General features: G+C 36.0%; 1 protein-coding gene across 1 annotated transcript; it reads left to right on the top strand.

The window, feature by feature from the left end:
• The first annotated feature begins 941 nt into the window (after positions 1-941).
• On the top strand, positions 942-17,203 carry LOC124158212 (piggyBac transposable element-derived protein 3-like). Its single transcript, XM_046533401.1, has 3 exons — positions 942-1,008; positions 15,045-15,232; positions 15,336-17,203. Exons 1-3 carry the CDS (start codon positions 942-944, stop codon positions 16,446-16,448), a joined length of 1,368 nt encoding a protein of 455 aa, XP_046389357.1. The 3' UTR covers positions 16,449-17,203.
• Positions 17,204-18,806: the final 1,603 nt, after the last annotated feature.

Genomic DNA, 18,806 nt, shown 5'->3' with positions numbered 1-18,806 from the left:
GATGAGTGTCAGTATGCAAGATCAAGGAGAAATTATGGCGATTGTTGAAAAAAAAGAAAAATAACCAATGAAAACAAGCATATGAAAATGAAAATTGCTCGAGGTGAATTATTTCCTAAATTTATTTGCCTTTAGTTATTCTTAGCGGATAGATTTAATGCATCTTATGAAATACTATTAACAACTATTGGTGAAAATGTGTAAGGGTTTATCCTCCGTGTGTTCTGTCCAGGCGCAGAAAGAGGCGCATCTACTGAAATAGTTGGTACTGCGGACAGGTTTGAAGTTTCATGTGTGGCATGGAAAGACAATATAGTATTTGTGCTTCTGTCTACTCTGAGTGAAGAATTTTTCATTTCCGATACCATTAGATTTGATCAGACAGAAGGTTGATAGAGAATGTGCCTATAAAATGCCATAGCGTTATCAAGCGATGCAACAAACAAATTGACTTGCTTAATACCTTGCTAAGTCAGTAGTGAAGGTAATTGCTAAAGGTTTTAATAAACGTATGGGCGCCAATGAGAATAAGAATGATGATTATGTGTATCTTGTGTGAATTATCTTAAAAATTTTCTTAAAAATTGAAATGGAACAGAAAAGGTTAAATAACTGTCGTAATTGAAGCGTTTCTGGTTTCACAATTTATATATAAAACATGTTTTGGCACGTTTTCAGTAATTTTTCAAAACGTTTTTTATTTAACATGACGAGTGCCTGCGAAATCTTTACGAAGATTTTTATGCAATGGTTATAAAAATCAGTTGCATTCGAATCTACTGGAATTGGGTTTATATATTATTTATTGGAATTGTTAAGCAATTGATAGTTCTGTCTTTTTTATTTACTTTTTTAATTTATTATTGTATCCATTCTTTTCAGGTTGCAAGTAATTTCATGCCTCCAAGGCTGATAGGGGTATTCAAAAATGGTGAACTGAGATGGCTACGGTGAATCATCGTTTTGTTGGCTCCCACCCTACTGTAGCAGATGAAGGACCAGTAGCAGGTAAGCAGATATTTTAAAGGTTTACTTTTATGAGTCATCTAATCGCCTTTTAAACTTCTCCCATCTTTATTTTTTATATTTGAATATTCTGTATTTGAAAATTTCTTGAAATATTTTTCCACCTTAATATCAGATGTATTCCATACACCTTTCAGTGGGTGAAATATGCTTCCACTTTTTTATACAAAATATATCTTGAATGCCTGTCACATGTCTACTTCATGGCTGCAATTTAGTACTTTATTTTCTCTAAACATTTATCTTAATTTCGTAGATTACTCCATTTGAATTTGGCACACTATCAATGTGAGGTGAAATAATTCATACTTATAATGGAAATATGGTTAATTTTCAGATTTGGGAAATGGAAATTGTCAAGCATTTTTGCATTGAGTTGCAGATGATATATCAAATGTAAAAGCATGCAAATATGCGGTTTTGTTTTTTATAAGGAAATTTCGTAGCTTATGGCCTGGTTTTAAAATGTTTTAGCAATGTGACCCATGGAAGAAAAGGTAACGCTCTAGTGGATTTGCTTGCCTTTGACTAAATTACTCTTAGCCAAACTTGCATTTTTTTAGCATCCATTATATCTTTACCAGGTTCTATAGACAAACATTTATGAGAATAATGCGGTGCCCAAACAAAGCAATTAAAAATAGCCATTTTGCATATTAATCCATTTTTAGTCCGTGTTCATTGTCACTTATAGTGCAGTCTCTTCTTTCCTCCAAAACATATTGTTTTTTATGCAGCAAATACAAGCCTGGTGGAGAAGCCTACGTTGCAGCACGGCAGAAACTTACGCCGCGAAAATTCACCATTTTTTCGTTTTGTTTGTTTCTCCAAGAAATGGAGGGGAAATTTATAAACTTACCGCTTAGGTTTCAAACGGAGTTCTGAACTATTCCGACATTCTTCTCACCTTAGCAAAGTGAAGTTACGAAGCAAATATCTCGGTGGTGAAAGCTGCCAATTGCATATCTTAGAAGCCAAGAGGTATAAGTGCATTTTTTTATTTTTGGACATAAGAACATTTAATGGTTGGTGGGGTACACAATACTGAATGGTAAAGGGCTAAAAGTGATTCATTGATAAGCATATGCCTATAGATTTGGTGATTTACGTGTATGTCATTGTTACAAGAATACTGTGTACCCCACCAACTATGATCTGCGATTCTCTCAAAAAGAAGATATTTCACTTATCTGCCTTGGCTTCTTAGGGCCTCAATTAAATTCGAGCAGTAGAAATTATCATTTAGCCACTTAAAATTATGCACCTATGTGTATTTACCCAGGTGTACATTGCTTTGGAAAAGGCAAATGTATACCTATCCTTTCCGTTTTGCCTCAACCTTTGCTTACACTCAGTTGAGCATTATATAATTACATATCGTGAAGAAAAGAGTGTTAATATTGTGATTAATATTCAGGTAATTAATCCATCATCGGGACAATTCAGAATACTTCTGAAAAGAATATTAATGAGCAAAATTATGAAACTCTGGACTATAAAAAAGATTTATATGCTGGCATGAATCCTGCGGACAGAATGATATTTATTAATCCTCATTCACCGGTTCACCTGTTATGTAGGATTGGCTATTATTACTGTTTGAAGTTTGTGTCATGTTAATAGGTTTCAGTAAGTCTTACCGGATATGACAATTTTACTTTATTCCGAGTGCCACGGATATATGCAAATGTAAATTTCAGCTTCATTGCCGTTAGTCATTATAACTTATTTATAGCTTAGCAGAAAAAAATCTATCGTAAATTTACATTATCCGTTATTTGAGGGCTCTGTATCGGCAAATAGTGATAATGTAAAGCCTTATTTTGCGCATTAATTTTCAAAATTTACTTGCATATTAATTCTCTCACAAGGCAAAAATAAAAATTAGTCAAAGGCGGAGAGAATATGGCAAGCATTCAAACATATTACTGTCTTGTTTTCAAATACAAATCTAGAAAAAGGAGAAAATTTAAACGAAAATTAACAATTATTTATAAGCCTGAGTAAATTTGTGAATATATGAAGTCTTCCATAATTCTATCGAAGTTTCAGTCCTTACTGATTTTACAACTAGCATTAGCGTTAGTCAGTATGTGCCAGCTCAACAAACAATTTTTGGATTCAAACTTAAAAACATCGTTGGATATGCGCAAGGAAAGTATTTTTCAGTCTTATACGTATGAAAATATTTGCTTGTGCTTGCTTAATGTACTGATATATTTAACACGGTTTAGGTAATTTTATAGATGGCATTTTGTAGGCACTGCCTCTTTTTTCAAGCAAAAATTTCATTTTTTTAATTCCTCAAAGCCAAATTTTATGAAATATCAGCAATATCAATAGTAATCATCATAATAAATTTATTTTTCCGCTGGCAGTAATGTATCTGTGTGATTAATATCAAAGATAGAATTAATAATAATCACATATGTACTTATTTAAAAAAATGAACACAAAGTTCAAAATTTTCCAAAATAGTATTAATTTAAATAATACATAAGATTAAGCCGGCCACAGAGAACTTACGCGTGGAGCAACTAATTGCAGATATATTGAAAGTTAGGAAGATTCCAGTAACATAGCACAAATTTGATTGAAATGTATTATCCAAATATTCCACCCCACAATATTGTGGCATTTTTCAGATAGAAAAAGTTTGAATTTATTTTTAAAACATAGAAATTGGGGTGCTACTTTTTTATTATTTAGGAATTAAATTCTATAGGACAAAAGCATAGTGGCTGGGATATTTTCGGTAGAGAGAGCTGGAGTACTGATTTCAGTGGACATTATTTCTTGAACGGGCGAGGTGATCATGGTAGGAAATTAAATAGGATTTACTTTGACGATGCAGGCACATGTAATAACATACAAAGAAGGAAAGAAGAAAATTTTAGATTTGGAAAAAACATTTTACGTAGGGTACTAATAGAGACTTGATATATTGCTTTGATTTCTGTTTTTGAGATCAAAAAGCTGTTTTTGCTATAGAGTAGTTTCGCCCATTACAAATGCCATATGAAATATGAGGATGAATTTTTAAATGGAAAAGCATTTTTAAGGTATCAAATGAAGCTATTGGAAACAACCTCCAGAACACATGTACACCCACGGAAATTTTAATGACCACAACCTGTATTTGAGGTGGATAGAAAATAGGAATCCAAAGAACTTTTTAATCGTGTATACAGGAGTCGAGCGTCTCACATAGCAGTTTTGATTTGGAAATGTCAGCAATAAAATAATCAAAAAGGGACTAATATTTATGGGTTGTTCTTTTGGCATCAGTGTTGATAACTTCCAGACCAAAAGGCGATATCAAGTTTTTAAAAGCCAACTTAATGCAGCAGTCCGCTTAGGAATTAATATTAAGATCCCCAAATATCAGAACACCATCCAAAATTCTTGAAAACATATGTAGGTATGGGAAAATTGTTCTAAACTGAGAGAAAAATCATCAATGTTTCTACTTGCGGCTCTGTACATAGACAAAACAGCAAGTTTGTTGATTGACTTTCCATAAACCTGCAGCAAGCTCACATAGTTTATCTGATGAGTAATCAACTTTAAGCCCAGTAATATTAACCTCAGGTCGACAGTGCCTCACCACAATTTTTAACTTTTTTCTGCTGTAGGAAGACCCTAGATTGAAACCGTAATCGTACAAGTGGATACTTTTACATAAAGAACCAGTGTTTTGCAAGAATTAGCATATCATTATCTAATTCATTTAATAATATCATACATTCAAGCTGTTTGTCTCTTAGGAATTGTATGATAACAAAAAGAAACTTTATAGCTGCACAATTCATCTTTCCACCTAAGGTGAATGGAGTAATATTTTAGTTGCTGAGTCAGCATTTTTTGTGGCTTTTTTACTCGATCTACCTCAGTTACATCTAAAAACTCTATCGTTCTTGTTTAACTAAACTTATCCAATGGAAGCCTCATATGGCCATATGTTTGGGTTTCATGCACATTTTATACCATGCTTGCCACACCATGTTCGGTTTTTTAGTTTGAAAGCAAATGTAATTTTGAAGGAAATTTTCTCACCCCTGGAATTCAAAGCCTCTACTTCTGAATATGTTTCTAACTTTGTATCGACATATTTTTTCACATCTACCACCTCAATATTTAAATCAAGGTTTCATGCATGGACGTATGCCTTTCTTATTGAATCTGACCTCGCACGGGCAGCGCATACCTGGCAGTCGGAACTTCCTTTGGCCATTATCTTCTTCTTCCTAAGAAATTTTCGTGACGGGAGATCAGTAAAATTTTACCCGTTTTCTTGTTCTTTGTCCATTGCTAGATCAATTTATTTGACACTAGAAAACGGCGTGCGAAAAGAAGGGTCATGCCGAGTGAAGAAAGCGTTGTAGGAACTATAGACACGTCAAGGAAAGATTTGGGCTCGGTTACAGTTTGGCTGTTGCTAGCCAGCATCAAAGAGCTGAAATAAGCACTGGAGAGAGGGAGAGTTGTATTTTTTAAACGATTGAGTAGTTTATACGCAATATGGAAGACTAAAATTGCTGTTTTTTTCACATCGGTATATGCTCGATCGGCAAGAAAGTCACAGCTAAAAGACGCTTTCTGTACTCATCTTGTACTGGAGATAATTCAAATAAATTTGCCATAAACATGCATAAGAACTGAACATAAAGCGATTTGTGTTTTTGCAGCATTTCTCACTACATAATGGCACTATTCTGCGATTTTTAAACAATTTATGTTATTTATTTATATATGACAGTACAGTATTCCATCCACTAAACTATACTCATTTATCTTGCTATTTTGTGGAAACGATAGGAAATCACTCCAGAATGAAGAAATTCTCGGCTTTCTAAGCTAATAATTGTTGAAATGATAGACATTTCATATTGTTTGTTCCCCCTAGCTCACCAGTTTTTCGACATTTTTTGTGATGATGTAAGTCGCTGCAACTTCATGTATATATTTCTTCGAGAATTAATCGTGGCTGATTTGTAAATCATTCATATTTGCTTTCTTTGAGTCCACTATAAGGTTTTAAAACTTAAAAAAAAATCTGGACGTAAACGTGGAGAAAAAGAATTATTAGGTGAATCTAAATAAACGAAATTCTAGACAGATATGGAATAAAGCTCATACCCGAGATAAATTGACAAAATATCAATTCAAGACTCCCCTCACTCAATCTCTGCCACACAGTGAAACAGCCATTGTATCGAAGGCACTAAATTCCATTTCATGCGATCTGCTGATGCGATTGGTGGATGTACTGTTTACATAGGCACTTTATTATTGACAGTATGTTATTTTGGCAGATGGTCCGTGACCATCATTCTTTATTTCATCAGAGACGCTTTGGAAACGAAAGACTGGAATCACTCTAAGGGACTTCTCGGGGAGGGAATGGAACACTTTGGCGCGGCCATCTCGGCGCAGCCATCTCGGCGCGGCCGTTTTGGCGCGAGCTACCTTGCCAAGAGAACATCACGGCGCGGGTCGCCTTCGTGCGAGCCACCTTGCCACGAAAAAGGGCACACAGATGTTACGTTTTTGGTGGTGTACGATGGTAGCTTGTAGTTTTGGCTGATTAAAAGCAATAAAAATATATGTTAAAAGAATTTTAAGGTGTACAATGTAATGATTAACAACGCGCCAAAGACGGCCGCGCCGCTTTAGCCGCCACATGATGTCCTTGACCCCTTCGGAAAAATAAAACATTAAGTAGTCATAATGAATTTATGCTGGAATAAGATTTAATTGATTAAGTGGATTGTTTATTTTTTGTTAAAATTTATTAGTCTAAAATTGTCCCCCGAAATGTTAAAACCCTCCTTATAGGTGTATAAATATTATGTCCCTTATAGGTGTATAAATATTATGTCCCCCCTTACTCTCAGATATTGGTATGTTGAAAATAAAATATTAGGGAATAAATATAGCAGGTAACTCAGAGCCGCGGACATTCACGAATTATATCGACACCTTTCGTTATGAGTATTAGTTGCAAAACGAGGGTACATCATGAAAATTCAAAAAGAATATTTGGCAAATAAGCATGTAAAAAATTGTGAGAACTGAATGCGAATATCTTTGCCTCTACCTCACTGCTAGTGTTAATTTGGTATTTCAGGAAAAGAAAAGTAAAAATGCTTGTATGTGAGGCATATAGTCTAGTGACTATGGCTACAGACTTTTCTAACGCGTCTCCCAGGGTTCATTCAAAATTTATTATTAAGTATTTATCGATGAATAAATGAGTGTGTCATAGGGGCTACTCGTGTTTCGCCTAGAGGCATGTTAACTCTAGGTTTAATTTATCCTCATTGCCTATTAATATTTAATCATCATTAATAACCTTTGGCATACGCTTTGGCTCCCTTTCCAATAATGTTTTTAGGCTGAAATATGTCCACTTCTTTGAGTTTCTAATGATTAATATGCTTTATTACCAGCCTGACAATCACATTGAAAATACCTTACAGAGACGGCCGCGCCGCTTTAGCCGCCACATGATGTCCTTGACCACTTCGGAAAAAAAACATTTGCTTGCTGTCATTTCATTGATTTCAACGGAAAATGTTGGGAATAGTAATTTTTTTCTCAATATTCTTTTTCGTCTTATTTTGTTTCAGACGCATCATTCAGACCTTAAAATTCTATGATATGAAAAGTATTAATCCGTTCAAAATGTTGTATAAAGGAAACGAAAAAAGTTTTTTAAAATTTGATTGGAATATTATTTTCTAACACAGCGAAATGGAAAGAAAATATATTATTTTGTGAAATTTATAATTTTACCACAGTCTTAAGTCGTAGTTGATAATTCCATTGGTCTTAGGCACGGGATATTGGTCCGTTTATACCGTAAATTACAGTAGTGATCCGAATATTCATCCCGATGAACTTACTTGCCATGAATTCATTAATAACTCAAACGAGGCCCGGTTGATTTACGGTCTCCATGTATGGGCACGTGTCCACGGTAAACATTTTTGTTTCCCCAATAATGGCCGCTTTCGTGGAGCGATGTGGAGAGGTGGGAAAGGGGAGGGAGAAAGCTGTCGCATCGGGGTGAAGGGGGTATCGGCGACCGGGGGTCGTTCCGGCGGACACCGAGCGAACCCCGTCCCCGGCACATTGAAGCCGCGGGTCCGTGAAGGGTAAAAAAGGCAAAATAAAAATGTGCGCTCACGGTGTAGGTACCTATAGTAGGCGCCTGGCGCCTGCGCCTGCTTCTTCCTTCCACGCCCCCTGGCGCGCAGCCGAGTTGAGTGATGGCTTCATCGCTAGCCCGCTTTCGTTTGCCGGAATACGAGTCTACACCCCACTCCACCAATTCACCTCCTCCTCCTTCTCCTTTCTGCTTTTCTCCCCTCTACCTACAGCACTCGTAACTGCCCCTCCCATCTGTCCCTCCGACCGGTGAATTAAAACTGCACAGGATTACCTGCTGGGTAAACTGAAATATTGGTGATGCGGAGTCGGGGATAAGAGAACCGTAAACTGACGCCCTTGCACGGTTGGCCACGTTAGATACCTGCATTGTGCATGCGTAAGCTTTCACTTCCGAAAGGGGTAACAAAAGAGAAATGAAATGTTCAGCTCCGGACTAATGGCTTGGAGCTTAAATTCTGTTGCACGACCTCGTGGAAGCTCCTCACAAAAGCTGATAAAATGGTGAGCGGGAATGGAGGTGACATGTCTAATTATATTATTGAGGTGCAAGTCGTGTACCCATTATAATCTTCTCAGAATTTGCACTTGCCCAACGTGGAAGCGTTTCCTTTCACAAGGAATACATTTACCCTCTTTCCTCATTTTCCGTTGCCTTTTCCTTCATTATTTATAATACAAATATCCCATAGTAGTCACGATCCCAATTCATTAGCTATATTCAAATATTTTAAAGCATAGATATAACATCCCGCAGGGTGGATATCTGGGTATATGCAAAAGTAAGAGAAAAATTATTCTTGGTAGTTAAATTTTTTTACTGTGCGTTTTTCCCATTTATTATACCCTTCATTGTATAGACAGCTACTTATTAAATTACCGTTACAACTGTCTGAGGAAAAATAAGTATTTTCAATAGAATGTATTAATATTTTAAGCCATCATACTCATCGTATATGAGAAAATAGTTATTCCTTACATATTATTTCCGCATTAGCGTTCTTATTGGAGGACTTTCTTTCCAGAGCAAAATATTGCGGAACTGAATGGCCGTAGTCAATCCTAAGACAATTATTAATGAATTTTATATTGGGAAAAGTGTATTTATCCCTGGAGACTTTTATTTTATTTTGAATAAATAGATTTGATAAATAGTATAAGATTACAATCACGAACCATGTGAGGACTGAAATGCACAATCAAATAATTTTAAACGAATTAAATATTGTTGCACTTTATCCGGAAGTATATGGCATAATTTATTTTCATAGTAAGATTTATAATAATGTCTCAATCCCTGCGTTATTTTAGGTTTTTAGATAGTATATTCATCCACTTTCTATTATAATAGAGTCCTAAGAAGGTTAGTAATTATTTATATGTATATGTATATTATATATACATTATATGTATGTTATATATATATTATATAGGTTATCTATTGCTACCATGCAAGTTCTTTCAGAGTCTAGAAGTTCTTCCTCTTTGCGTCAAACTTAATCCGTGTTATGCGTTGGTAAAGTAGTTGATTTTGACATAGATAGACCGAGATTTTAGATGTTGATGTTGAAATGTGAATTACATAAACAATTTCTACTATTCTCTGGATCCACTTGACTTATTCTTGTCCAACTCAAAAATTGCCTTACATTGGCATTAGCCACAAATGGTGATTTCAGTCTAAGTTTCCAATATCTTAGGAAATCAGTGAGGAACTATGGAATGACACATTAGTGACCCATTAGATAAAACAGGGTTTAGAAGGCTAATATCTTTCCGATTCTTGTATAAAAATTGGGACAGGTCTCCTTTTTTCATACTTATCTTTGAGATGCACGGAATAAAAAATATATGGAAAAATATTCCCTTACGAATTAGGACAGCATGGAGGTTCATTGGAGTCTTGTATGTGATACCGATTCAGTGGAAAAAACCCTTCTTCACCGTAAAAAAAACTTCTCGGTGGGTATAGCTTTCTCCCATGCACATGTTTATCTTGAGTAGTACAAGATAACATACTAAAAAGGTAGTAATTGATTCTTCCGGGTTTCCGTCCACGTTTATCCTTTTTCCTGGGCAATATCTCTCTAACATTCCCTTTGCCTTCCACAAGTCCACTGAAGTGCTGAAGCAGAGTTAGGTCTTCTATATAAGCACTCTGTTTGGCACCTCTTTTGTGGAGATGTGTTCTAATTGGTCGAAGTCCACTGTAGAGGCGTTTCTAAGCACTGGTAAGGGGGCAGCCGTCCTCACGGTTGAAGTTACTCGGTGTTTTTGATGTTTCAATTGCCTCTCTGATGACCCTTCGGTAGTAGTGACCTTCTTTATTCTATGGAATGGCGTTGTCGAAATCAATGTCATGGGTAGATCCACTGCAACCGTGTTCAGTGGCGCCGACTCCATGGGGACTGGGAGGCCTGAGCCCCCTCAAAAATTCCTTATGGGTGTAAGGAAAAAATGGGTCAGCCTTGTCGATTTTCCCCGGAGTGTCCAGATATCGAGATTCAAGTTATCAGGGTTCAAATGTTGATCATATGACTCTTCTAAAATGCTTGAAAAACTTAAAATGTACTACTTATAAAATTTCCCGGGGCATGATCCCCGGTTGGGGCCCCCCAATATTTTTTGTAAGTCGGCATCCCTGATAGCGCTCAGTCCCCGCTAAAAGGTGGAGTTATCTCTTTATTCGGCCCTTCTGTGCCCTAAAACTTGGAATTTCAACGCTCTTGATGTCTGGCCTATGTAGGAGTTGCAGCAGCTGGTATTTTATCTGGTAGAATCAAAAAATGTCTTTATTTTTGGGGGGGGGGGCTTTATCTTTCGTATCGACGAGAATATTCACCATTTTGGTAACCCAATTGAACTTAGTAGTTATGTTATATTTCCGGAGGGCTTGCGTAATTTTGCTGTGGTTCCAGTGACGCACGGTAGGGTAGCGTGTGCTTTCGTCTTTTCCGTAATAGGGCTCTCCTCGTGTGTCTTCTCCAAAGCCATCAGCTCCATTGTTCCACCTTTTGGATTAACTTAGGGATGTTGTCCCGCCGGAAGCTATTCATCTGGAAAGTTTTTAGAGGATGCTGTTTTTCTATTCCAATGTAGGTAACGTCAGAGACAGAGAGAATGATCGGGTAATTAGGTTTCAAATACTCCGGATTTCAGTTGAGGGTGGTGATGGGTGTCTGAAAGGAGATTTCGGTCAATGGGGATCTGAATGGGTGTCCCAAAAACCTATTTTCTTTTTTCTCGACCAGGACGTCTAGGAAAGGCAGGCATTTACCCGCTTCCATCTTCATGGTGAATGTTATGGCAGCATTTTGTGCGTTCAAGTGGCGCAAAAACTTCCAGACTTTGGGGCATATCTCAAATGTTTCATCCACTTACCTCGCAAAGAGTTTTTTGTGGAAGGATTGCAAGGATTTTCCTTCAGTCTTTCATGAAAGTATCAGCGACCTACGGTGAAAGTGGGGACCCTCTTGCAGCGTCATTTCCTTTTCTGTAAAATTTTCCGTTCCACGTGGATTGATAGTTTCCAAGTGAAGTAAAAGTTCAAAATCTCCGTGAAAGCCTAATTGGAGGCTAAAATGGTGGTGCACCTTCTGAACTGCTACATTACTATAAGTTCCGTATCACTCACCAAGTTCTGGTATTTACCAAGGGTTCATCAGCTCGGATTTTTTTCCAATAACATCGTCTAAGGTCTATTTCTCAGACCATTTTGAATTGAGAAATATTTCACCGATTCCAGAGAAGTTTCAGATAAATTAACTTATTCATTTATATTGGTATACGATTCCCCATGAACACATTCGTGCAACAATGCCGGGAATAAGGTGCAACAACCGTAGTTAATTCCAGTCCACTGACAAGATATTTGGAAAGGTGTCTTCTTACAGATGTGCATGGAAGACAATAAATCCACTCCTTTAAGACGCGGCTTAGAATATAAATATATAGGGTGAAGGAATTTTATATCATGAAATTGCAACCCTAATGCACAACTGATAACAGCAGGAGCCGAAATTGCGGATGACTTTTAAGTCAAAATAGCAGCATTTTTTAACCGCAGAAAATTTATGCTCCAAATGGCCGCGAGTTAGCCCTGCTGCCGAATGGTCTAGACAAAGGCAAAAAGGAATGCTGGCAAAGCATTCAAAGCCATGAGCTGTTCTGAGCATTCGGCAAATGGACATACTTGCAGCCAATCGGAATGATTGCCTCGAAATTCCTGTGGTTAAAAAATGGTGCGTTTTTGACCTAAAAATAATTAGTCATTATTTTCTGTTATTTGGGTACAATATAATCGGCTTAGTGGAATTGTAATAAATTTATTAATCCAAAAATACATTGCTATACTATATTCCTTAAAATCTGAAATTCATGAATAAAAGGTGATTCTTATCATAATTAAGGAAAAATTATATTTTTGGCATTTAGATCATAATATAATTATTGCTGGTTGTTATCGTTGCTAACATAAAAATGTTACTACGGGAATAACGGATTTACCACCTTCGTTGCCACCATCTGAATTCTTAGTTTTCGGCTCGACAAAAGAAAAATCTATACTAATGAAATATTATATTGCCTTTACTATCTTGATGTCTAATAAAGAACTTTTCTGATAAATAGAAACAAATAGCATCCTCGGTGTTGACTTCGGATGAAATAGGAACGTAATTGCTGACCATATACCTTTCAATGCGATCTGGACCTACGACTTTTTCAACTCGATTCTTCCTTAGTGAGCTTTAATTCCCAAATAATGGTTGATTCTGTAATTTTCTCGTCATTACTTGGTATTTAGCGAAGTGAAATCGACACAAAATACAAATTGAAGAGGAGATCGCGGAGATTGTGGCGTTTATACAGAGAGGAAGTTCATTTTTTATCTGGCGAGATTTAAGTTGCTTACAAAATAAAGAAATAATATTACTAGGAATCACGTATGAGATTATTTTTAGATAATGAGCAGTTTGATATGCTAAGAAATAGAAACCAGTATTTGGTACCCACATCCATCTCACTAAGTTGCATGTGAAATGATTATGTCCGATACATTTTCGGCACATGAAATTCTTCATTAGTCGGCACTTCCAATTGTAGGTAATAATTAAACTCACTGTAAAACATGAATTTACTTTATATTATCCATTATTACAATAATTAAAGGTCTGAGGATCATCCTATCTCTAATTCTCGTGTATGTAAATTATTTCTGTTCAATTGTCACAGATATTTACACAGTTTCCCAAAAATAAGTTAATGCATTGATAATTGAAACAACACTTTTTTTGGTACAAGTGTAATTAAGTCAACGATTTAGACTTTTTTGCCAACAAGGGGTCAGGATGTTGTATATATATATTCATAAGTTACAAGGATATAAGACACATTAGAATTAAAATTTGTGGGAACTATAGAAACAGAAAATTGTTGAAAGGAATTATGTGTGAAATTTATTTTACCCTTTTACTGTTTCAGGGTGATTAATTTCTAAAGAATTATAGTACTATTAAGGGTAGATTTCTATGAAAAGATGTGTTGACTATTAGCTTCCTTTACCTTTCAATAATTTTACTTAATACATACTCGACTTTCATACGTTAAATCACATCTCACGATGGCACTAATTGTTTTTTTATGGTTAATTCTATTTTCTAGAAATGAATTTTTATGGTTCTTTGGGTACTTATTCCTTCCCATACTTTTAGGTTTTTTTAGAATGTTCCCTGATATTTTCCATAGAGTTCTACAAGTAAATTTAGATTTGTCTGGAAAGATGGGTTGACTATCATCTCTCTTTACTATTGACCGATGAACAACCGATTTGGAATTTACCAATTGGCAACATGAGCTCTAAAACTATGCGCCAGAGTCTAACCAACCAGCGACCAAAACTGGGTTCCGCCATAATTATACCAACGAAGTGCGAAGCTCTCATAAATCCGCGTTGTCACTATCTGCTATATCATTACTATTTACTAAGTGTTACTCAACGAATTCTTGGCAGTTTTCTTTTTTGTGTGACTTAACCCGGCAACGCCCGACGTCACCTACAGGTGACACACTTTTGTGAACACACAAAATGCAACAATGTAATCTTAGGGGCACGGTATGTTTTCGTTATGTTTCTTTGTGTCTTTCTGCACCACATATTGGATTATCATATTGTTTTGGCGACAGAGGAGTCTTCAGTACGCCTTTGAATAGAAGATAGTGAGGTTGTGTGTTGATTTTAGTGACCAGACCTACTGTTATGGCCTGTAAACTTCAGAAGAGGTACGTAAATGATATTATCATTTTAGTTTTGATGACTAAGTATATGTAAGTTCTTACATAAAATAAAATTCATTGAAAATTTTCATTCCTATAGCAAATGTGGTACTTCGAATTTTTGATGTCACCTACAGGTGACGTTGGGAAGTGAAGCATCTTGATAGGCTGTATTTATGGGAAAGGCTGCACGGAACATTTTCAAACTCTTCATTTCAATCAGATTGAACTTCTTAAATATTCAAGCAGATTTATTCCCTGCTAATAGTTTTGTAAACTATTTACTGTAACTATGAACTTGATGGCACATTTTCATGTCAAACATTTTTAGTGGTACTATTTATATGTACGGATTTTTTTTTATTTCTGTGCTTACTGTTGTGTGTAGTGTATTCTAAAATTGTGGGTAAAATATACGGACGTTCATGGTATTTTTCATAATTTAATATTCTGAATTTTTATTTTATAACCGTGCATATGGTATTAATCAAAAATATTTTAATCAATTTTTTATTTGCATTGATAATATTTCATGTTGCTTTTAAGCTTACAACTGCACGAAATTTTTGAAGAATTGCAGTCTGATCTCCACAATGATAATTTGGATGATGCTGATATTATTTTAATTCCTGAGGAAGATGGAGACGTTACGGAAGAAGAGAGTGGTGATGAAACAGTGGCAGATATGAATAATTTGCCGCCTAGGATACTTCGCTCACAAGTCGAAATAGGCACTCACTCGTATACTTCTGTGAATGATGTGAGATTATATTTATCTAGGGACTCTTCTGAAATACATCGGTAGTAAATTTTTATGAATGAATATTTTAGCTTACGTTGTTCATTAAATATCACCAATACAGGATTCGGGAGAATCTTCAATTGAAAGTGTACCATCCGATGTTGGTGGAACAACAGTGGAGCGAAAGCCACCAAAGAAAAAAATTAAAGGCGCACGAGTACAGAGAAATTGGACCAGCGTGGAGAAAAACTTTGTCCCAAATGGTAGAGGAGATTCAGAGCAGCAGGTGAATGAAGTTCACAAATTTGATATGTCTCCAGTTCAGTGTTTTGAATCCATGTACGGTGACGAAATCATTTCATATATTGTTAAAATGTCTAACTTGTACGCCTTGCATAGGAACCATACTTTAAACTTGACGTCAGAGGAATTGAAAGTATACATTGCTGTCTTACTACTAACAGGCTATCTAACACCGAAGTACATTCGAATGTTTTGGGAAACAAAGTCTGACACCCACAATAATCTTATTGCAAATTGTATTCGGCGCAACAGGTTTTTTGAAATCCAGAAGTATTTACATCTTTGTGATAATATGAACCTGCCATCAGGAGATAAATTCGGAAAAGTGCGTGAATATTTTAGATTCTTGAACAAAAATGTCATTGAAAATTTCAAATATGTTGCATCCTCACATATTTCTATAGACGAAACCATGGTGCCTTATTACGGACGGCATAGCACTAAACAGCATATGCATGGAAAACCGTTGCGGTTTGGCTACAAGTTGTGGTCTTGTGCAACGCGATTGGGGTATTTAGTTTCCTTTGAACCCTATCAAGGAGCAAAAGCTGCGCAGCATCCTCTGCAACCGAAATTTGGGTTGAGCGGTGCTGTAGTTCTGGAAATGCAGAGTAGATTACCTTCAGATTTCGGACCATACAATTTGTACTTTGATAATTTTTTTTCTAGCTTCCCTCTAATATCCAGGCTAACAGAGCTCAACACAGGTGGAACTGGCACTATAAGGGAGAATAGGCTAGATAAATGCCCTCTAGAACCATCTCCTATGCTAAAGAAAAAAAAGAGAGGCTCGTTCTCACTGAAAGTCACGTGTGATCTTTCTGTCGTAAAGTGGCATGACAATAGCATTGTCACCATTGCATCCAACTGCCATAGCGCAAGTCCAGTGAGTGCAGCGGACAGAGTTGGCGTTGTTCAAGGAAAAAGATGAATAATTCAAGTATCCTGCCCAAATGCGGTTAGAAAATACAATAAATATATGGGGGGAGTGGATAGATTTGATGAGAACCTACACTCCTTAAGAGTCAGCTACAGAGGAAAAAGTGGTGGTTTCCCCTGTTTGCCTTTGGGCTAGATGCTGCCTGCCAAAATGCTTGGAGAGTGTTCAAAGAAAACACAACTGAAGAATTTTCATAATGTGACTTCAGAAGAAGTATTGTGCAGGTATATTGTGGACTATACGGAAAACCACCTTCACAAAGTACAGCGCGAGGAGCCGTGGCCGCAAGAATTCCCCTTGAAGTTAGGCTTTCTGATGATGTAGATGACCATGTCAAAGAGCATTGTTCTCAACGTCGTTGTGCTACATGTCACCAGAGGACAAGGATTATGTGCAAAAAGTGTAAAGTTGGCCTTCATATTCATTGCTGGTATGAGTTCCATGGGAGAAAATAAACTCAGGGAAAAAACACTTTTCTGGTTTTTAGGTTCAAAAGTGCCTTTTTTTATTTTTTATCCACGCATTTCATGTGTGTAGCACAGAATACATGTTAAAAATGATGTAACGGTCATGATTTCTTGTTCTAAAAATATGTGTAAATAAAATTAATATAAATCTTGAAAATCCTCTCTCTTATATTTTATTCATTCAAAATTTGATGGCTATTGCCCAACGTCACCTGAGGGTGACACCCCTCCTGTTCTAAAACCAATGTAAAAAATGCTTCAAAAACAACTTTAACCACCTAATGGAGATGCTTTTAGCTCAAAATGATCAAATTAACATTAATTTACTAAAAATTCTGAGCATGGGAACTGACGGGTTAAATGTCGAGTAAAACTGGAAACTCAATGCATAAAGCTTCTTGAAGATAGCCCAGTAATACTAAAATCACCCAAAAATTAAAGGAGATTAACTGGGGGAAATACTTGAAATAAATATTCCGTTTTAGAGCCAAATTTTGATCTGTAGATACGGCTTATCCGCTACTGGTGCCAGTGGATGATATCCGTTTTGCTGCAGTCTTTACTCCTATGCTCTACCCTCTAAAGATAGACAAGTACGTCTCTCTATCACCAGAGTCGGTGAGCTCTAAATTATCTGAAAATGATAAGTATCACTACGGAGAAAATGACTGAAAAAAGATTTTCTTAAAAGGATTTGATTAGTAGTGGTAACTTATCGTAGTACCATTTGAGCAAAGTTAACTCTGGATATTTTACGCTTCTTTACTTTGTTATTTGGTGATATCCGTCCCATTACTAATAGACAATATTACTTTCTGAACTGAGTGCAGTAAAATTATTAGGGTTACGGAGTATCTCTAATGGTAATTTTTAGAAAATATAGGTTGTGTGTGGTACGCAAGACTACGATGATAAAGAATATGTATTCCTCGCAGGAATAGGGAAATATTCAGTTGGTGGCAAAAAAAGCCAATCCATATTTTTTCATAGAAAATTCAGTAACTTCGTTCTTGAATATTTTCCTCTTCAAACTACAAAAATAAATTGCAATAGATTTATCGCAGTCCAAGTATGTTATTTTTACGTTATAATTGCATCATGACTTCAATTACTTGAATCTTTGGCACTTTTCTTTCGCTAAGTCATATTTAATTGAAAGAGTTCTTTTTTTCGACAATTTAAAAATGGATTGGACCACCTTCATACATTCCAGTTAATGAAAAAAAAGAAATATCTGGATGTAAGTGGACGAAGTCGTAAGTCTTCAGAAGATGGTTATGTCACCGTTGTGAATGAAACGTAAGTCCTTTAAATGAAAATTTCTGCTTTATTGAGTAGTACATTATTTTTAATGAAATTTAGGAATTGAAGTAATAATCAAATGGGAATGAACTCACAAAGGGATTTTCCCCTGGTAACGGACAGGGCCGTTAAATGGTTTCAAAATCTCGTGCCTAATTTTGCGGATGGTAGTTGTAATTCGATAATTTCATTATTTTTTGCCTTATTATTAGCTAAAAAGAGCCGTAGAACTCCCATATTGTTCTCCATAAATATTTTGAGCCATATCCATGATATAGTCTTGTATCCTTGCATTATAGAAATTTGAAATTACCGAGAAATAAATGCATAGATTACTTATGATCAGGGAGAAAATGTTTCCGGTTTAAATTATATTAAACAACCGACTACATTGAAGGAATATAATAATAAAAGCAAGAAATAATACTGTAGTAATGCTCAACTAATTCAATTGAACTCTGCTCTGTGATACCGTGCACTTCTTATGAACGCTGGCGTAACTGGTACTAACAGCCATAAAAAATATCCTCCCAAATTTTTCTCGTGAAGAAACATCTTAAACTTAGTGAAGAATTCTCAG

The sequence above is a fragment of the Ischnura elegans genome, chromosome 4, assembly GCF_921293095.1.
Source record: "Ischnura elegans chromosome 4, ioIscEleg1.1, whole genome shotgun sequence".
Classification (NCBI taxonomy): Eukaryota; Metazoa; Arthropoda; class Insecta; order Odonata; family Coenagrionidae; genus Ischnura; species Ischnura elegans.
Note: the sequence above shows the minus strand (reverse complement) of the source record. Positions and strands in the feature narration are given on the sequence as shown.

What these genes read in the sequence shown, in the direction of transcription:
- LOC124158212 (XM_046533401.1), top strand. Translation starts at nt 942, where the DNA reads ATGGCTACGGTGAATCATCGTTTTGTTGGCTCCCACCCTACTGTAGCA. An exon ending in AGATGAAGGACCAGTAGCAG is followed by an intron (nt 1,009 to 15,044) that starts GTAAGCAGATAT and finishes AAATTTTTGAAG; the next exon opens with AATTGCAGTCTGATCTCCAC. An exon ending in CGTATACTTCTGTGAATGAT is followed by an intron (nt 15,233 to 15,335) that starts GTGAGATTATAT and finishes TCACCAATACAG; the next exon opens with GATTCGGGAGAATCTTCAAT.